This window comes from Anabrus simplex, chromosome 4, assembly GCF_040414725.1.
Source record: "Anabrus simplex isolate iqAnaSimp1 chromosome 4, ASM4041472v1, whole genome shotgun sequence".
Classification (NCBI taxonomy): domain Eukaryota; kingdom Metazoa; phylum Arthropoda; class Insecta; order Orthoptera; family Tettigoniidae; genus Anabrus; species Anabrus simplex.
The window spans coordinates 250843527-250849526 of record NC_090268.1 but is presented as its reverse complement, the minus strand read 5'-3'; the positions used below and the strand labels follow the sequence as shown (position 1 = coordinate 250849526).

Here is a 6000-nt window from a genome sequence, read left to right as displayed (position 1 = left end):
ATAAAATCGTCGGTGGGGGAGGGGGAATCCCTCCCTTCCCCCTCGCGATTTCGCATTTATGTTGACAATTGGGCTGCAGTGAGAATTGACGGTAGAATTAGTTCTTGGTTCAGGGTAGATACTTACAGCGGTTAGACAAGGCTGTAATCTTGCACCTTTGTTGTTAGTAGTTTACATGGATCATCTGTGAAAGGTATAAAGTGGCAGGGAGGAATTCAGTTAGGTGGAAATGTAGTAAGCAGTCTGGCCTGTGCTGACGGCCTGGTCTTAATGGCAGATTGTGCTGAAAGCCTGCAGTATAATATCTTGGAACTTGAAAATAGATGCAATGAGTGTGGTACGAAACTTATCCTTTCGAAGACTAAATTGAGATCAGCAGGTAAGAAATTCAACAGAACTGAATGTCAGATTGGTGATACAAAACTGGAACAGGTGGACAATTTCAAGTATTCAGGATGTGTGCTCTCCCAGGGTGGTAATATAGTAAGTGATATTGAATCAAGGCGCAGTAAAGCTAATGCAGTGGGCTCACACTTGCGATGAATAGTATTCTGTAGAGAGCAAGTCAGCTCCCGGACGAAATTTTCTTTACCTCAGTCTGTTTTCAGGCCAACTTTGCTTTACGGGAGCGGAAGCTGGGTGGACTCAGGATATCTTATTCATAAATTAGAAGTGACATACATGATAGTAGCGAGAATAATTGCTGGTACAAACAGGTGGGAACAATGGCAGGAGGGTTCTCATAATGAGGAGATGGTCATTGGTCATGTGAGGCGAATGGACGAAGATAGGTTTGCTAGGAGAATAATGGACTCTGTTATGGAGGGTAAGAGAAGAAGAGGGAGACCAATACGACGATGGTTAGACTCATTTTCTAACGATTTAAAGATAAGAGCTCTACCGGGCGGTACACCTCCGCTCCGCTAATTCAAACATTGCGCCAGTTGAAACTCCTCTACTGGAGGAAGCCTGAACTTTAACTACAGTGTTAATTCTCAAGTTTCTCAGATGTCCCTACTTGTCAATTTTGAAGTGTTCTGAACTGTGTCGTTTTCGATGTATTTTTGTTTTGCCTGTAGTAAGAAGTGTGAACATTCTCTTCTAGATGGCACTACTGAAGGACTACAATTATGCACCCTAGTGCGAAGTGAAAGAACTGTGTTTTTGGAGAAATTTTGTGTTCATAAGTTTCTTCTTTGTTAAATTTCTTTCAGTCTTTTATTAGGTTGGCTGTATAACCCTTCACTGTCCGCCAGTTTTGAATTCGACCAATGAGTAATTTTTGTAATTAATTTCCCACCAATCCTGGTTTTCTTCTTCAGTTTTGACATGTAATCTTTTGGCCGTCCAATAAAATGATTGTGGGCGGGTGTTATCATTCCTGAAAGGTCTCGAATGTTCCGCGAGGGTATATAAACTGCTGATTTTCGGGTCTCTGCGCCACTTCAGTAACATCTATCAGTGTGTAAATTATGTAGCAGGGGGCGGGTAGCGCCTCTTTCTTCGGGCAGCGGTTCATCAATAAGGTAATGGCCTTTTAATAACTTCTTTCTTGCTAGCTCAGCAGTTTAACTCTCGGGGCGGGTTCGAAACCTTTTACTATGAAACCTGCCTCTAAAATGTAAAAGACTCTTGATCTAAATTCTGCCTCTGTAACTACATATGGGGATAGAGAGTGCTTAACCCTCTCGAGCTCCCATTCATATTGCTTTGAGGTGAACTTATTTTTCACAACCGTTTCTTCCCTTCTAATGTAATGTAAATCGTTTCCTTACATAAGTCACCTCTTTAGTATGAGATTAGCCCTTGCATAAGCGGCCTAGGGCCAAATTAGGTTTTAATAAAGTATATTCGGTGTGCAAGTTTCGCCTCCACTCAAGTTTGTATTTTGGGGCCTCGTAATTTTCCTGTTTATTTACTAAATCGGCCTCAGTAGGTTAGGTATTTTTACCCCTGTGTTTATGTCCTTAGAGGACAACTTGAAAGTAGAGTTTGGTGTGGCCTTTGATAGGCTTGAACTTTGAGAGCGGGTTGCTCTTTCTTAAATTTGGTTTCTGTGTGCCTAGAGCAGGCTTTATTGTGTAATTGGGAGCAAGAGCTCCTGGGCATGATTGGGGTTTTCTGCCCCTTTGTTGAATCTTGTATATGGGTTAAGTTGGGCTTATAGCTCAAGAATTGTGTGTCTGGCTCTCGGAGCCCAAATCCTGTAACTCTGTAATTGTACATTCTCAATTTGTTGTTAGGCTACTGTGTACCTGTTATATTTGTCATTTCTTGATCTTGAAAAGAAAATATAACCTTGTTAAATTTTAAATTAACTTTAATTTCGTAGATTGAGACCTATTCATCCCAGCACCTTCTTTCACCTCTAACTACCACGGATAACTCCGTAACAAGAGGTATGGAACTAAATGAGGTCCCAGCAGTAGTTGGAAATAGAGGATTGTGGCGATGTTTTTTAAATTCTAAAAGGAATGCAGACTGAACGCTGAAAGGCATAACGGTCTATATTGATGATGTATGTATGTATGTGAGAGGTAGTTACCCTGAAACAATGATAGTCCCTAATGTGGTACAACATTGTCCACATTGGTCTATGCCTTTAAACTTGCAAGGGTGGTGGTGGTGATTGTTGTTTTAAGAGGAAGTACAACCGGAGAACCATCTTCTCTTAACACTGAACAGAAAGAAAAAAATGTCCGACACACTGAAGAATGAACGTAACTTATCTACAAAAGATAGGGAAGGGCCACTGAGGACGCGGAGGTGAACTCCCTTAGGCCTATCGAACCTAATTCTTTCGAGGTAGGAAAATAACAAGAGTTAACCGAGGGAGGTACGATTGGAAATGTGAAAGCGGGAAGTCTGACAAATACATTGCAGCAATGCAGACCCATGTTGCCAATCCACGCTCTCGATATGAAGGCTCTTGGATCCGAGAATTTAGTCACGTCTTATGAAAGGAAGGTGATATTCTACTCCACCCCCTTCCCCCCAGGGAATATGTGTTTGGGGGGGGGGGAGGGGAGAATTAGGTGGTAACATGTGTATCTCTGCCAATCGGTGAAACCAGTGACTGGACCTACTTCACAATAAATTAAAATCCACAGCCTGTTTCCCGTCTTTCGACCGGGCCAGGAATGAATGAGGCCCCCATCTAGCAGCAATGATAGGAGATGCGCCGGCTGCCGAAGCCTGTCGCACTCCTCTGGGCCCATGATAAATGACTGGCAGATGAAATGCAAAGTTAATTGAGAGTGTTGCTGGAATGAAAGATGACAGGGAAAACCAGAGTATCCAGAGAAAACCTGTCCTGCCTCCGCTTTGTTCAGCACAAACCTCACATGGAGTGACCGGGATTTGAACCATGTTATCCAGCAGAGGCCGGAGCTACTGTGCAAGCAAAATTCCAAAAGTACGAGGAATCAAATCAAATGAAATGAAATGAAATGAAATGAAATGAAATCAAATCAAATCAAATCAAATCAAATCAAATCAAATCAAATCAAATCAAATCAAATCAAATCAAATCAAATCAAATCAAATCAAATCAAATCACACAGCTCATTCTTAACCCTCTACTGCATACTGTTGCCTTTAGGCAACAAATAACTTTTCACCTGTATAAATGGATAAATATTGTAGACAGAGGTAGTTTTACGGCACACCTTCAACTGTACAATCAATTAAACACATATCCCAGTGATGCCTTGTTTTTTTTTACATAACATAAGACAAAACAGCCCTACAACCAAAGGTACTCCTTCCACCCCGTCAACATCCACGCGAACCAACCACCGTTTATTTTACGTGGGCCCTCCCCATCACATTACCACAGGCTTCAGGAGTACCTCTGGCTCAACCTCAAAGACATTACCGACCTACGGTTCTGCAAGTTGTACTTGCAGTACGTACCCATGGGCAGTAGGTAGTAATGTTCGGTCTTTAAATGTTAAAAGCTTGGCGTAAAACCGTTAAAAATCGTATACATATTCAACTATGGCAATCCAAATCACATATGAGTGTTAAGCTATTAGCCCCGGTTAAGGATTGCTGGTACATCTAATACACTGAACTGGATTTTCTTCACCAAACGAAAACGAAAAATAATTCATGCAGTAGAGGGTTAATAAATTGATATGGTTTACAAAATTCTACTTATAATATCTCCTATACTTACAAACATAGTCAACTCATATACAGTATGTGGAATTACTTCGAATAATACTATACAACTGGTATAAGATCAAATTTTACATTGCATTTATTTATTTATTTATTTATTTATTTATTTACCCATTTTGGAATCTAAGTAGCATAACGACCTGCTGCGTCTTAACCAGAGCCCCTTTTGCCACCACTTTCAGAGTTCCTGAATGGCCTTCACAGCTACGTCAGTGGTCGCAGGGCCCCTCGAATTCCCCACTGTACTTCACCCCTACAGGTAGTCCCCTACTTCGGCTGCCCAAACTCCATAGACTAAGGGATGGAATTAATTTATTCGCACACTTTTTTATTTACAATAATCTGCACTGGTCGAATGCCCTCTAACGTTTCATTTATTTTCTCTGTTACTGTTTATTTTCTTCTTGAATATCTGTACAGAGGATAGGTATAGGGGGTACTGTATTTCTGTTTTGTTTATAGCTGCCTATTCGTCTAAGGTTTAAACATATTTGATTAATACGTTTGTCTAATAAATAGGCTAAACAAGAAATCAAATATCATACATACATTATCTTTATTACCTTACAGGGAAGATACGGTGCAGGATATTGTTGTTTTTCGTTGACAACTTTCGAAATTTTCTTCTCCTTCTCTACCTTATAGGTGAAATCTTTGTTTCATTTCCTTTGCTATACATTTTGAGACAGACTGCGTTATGAACTGCATGGAAACATGTATTGACTTAGGCTACTCTTAATGGAGGTATTCGCGCAATTATAACTGAGGGACATTTTCGGGTGTTCGATTTATCAGATCGGCTAAGTTGCATTCAGTTAATTAAAATTTACGATCGTATTTTAAAACACATACCTAGTTATATTTGAGATAGAAATAAATTATTTGGAACACAAAGAGTTTATATTTTCTTAGGGTCAATTTTTTTTACCTTGTTTTTATAGACTGCAGCTGACTGTATCGACTCATTTGCAATATTGCCATATTCCGAATTTATAGGTTATTGAAATTTCTGTGACTTCTCGAATGAACTTAAAATTTTACTGAAGTAACTGATAGGAGGGTATAATATTACATGTATACGAATATTATATTAATGTTAATGGTATTCTGATAACACGGAGGAAAGCTTATTTTGAAGTGTAACTTACCCGCCATCCGATCAATGATATTTTTTTCCATTTGGCAACGCTGCATTCGCACTGTTCTGTTAGTCAAATTAGTACTTGATCAAATTGTGTTCTTATTAGGTATCTTTTCAGGGCATAAATTTGGTTTAAAAATCCATTAAGTTCAATCCTTGCCGAATCATTGTCTTTGTTCTTTTAATATCCTTATTTTATCCTCAGAAAAAGTAGTGTTCGGCACGTGATTTTATTAGGAGTTATGACTTCCCGTTTTCAGGTGCGAGACGATAGGCAATAATGAAAATGGCGTGGCAACCTCAAGAAGAAGGTTTGAGACAAATAATTCAACTCTTAAAGGAGTCCCAATCGCCTGACACTGCTACACAAAGAGCTGTACAACAAGTATCCTTAATAATTTGGATTTATTTGCTTATAAGATTGAAAATCAGAGTTTATCAATGTGCTGGAGAATTATCGGCTTTCGCCCTATCTTACCGTTTTGATATTTTGTTTGTTTGGTTATTTGACTGGCCTAATTGTACATATTCATAGTTCAGTGTTTACAGCTTTGTTTGAATGAGATATTTTTCAGCCTACTTATATAGTGTGACGTTTTGATCATATAACCAATGTTGGTTTTTGAGTTTATAACGTATTTTTAGTTTGTAATACTTCAAATTTGTCAGTTGAT

The 6000-nt window shown here is 39.2% G+C and overlaps 1 protein-coding gene across 1 annotated transcript in view; it reads left to right on the top strand.

The window, feature by feature from the left end:
- Positions 1 to 5579: 5579 nt before the first annotated feature.
- Positions 5580 to 6000, top strand: part of Tnpo (transportin 1) — a 341883-nt gene continuing 341462 nt past the window's right edge. Inside the window, exon 1 of the mRNA XM_067145500.2 lies at positions 5580 to 5711. Coding sequence (XP_067001601.1) covers positions 5607 to 5711 — 105 coding nt within the window. The 5' untranslated portion in view covers positions 5580 to 5606. The remainder of the gene's footprint in view (positions 5712 to 6000) is intronic.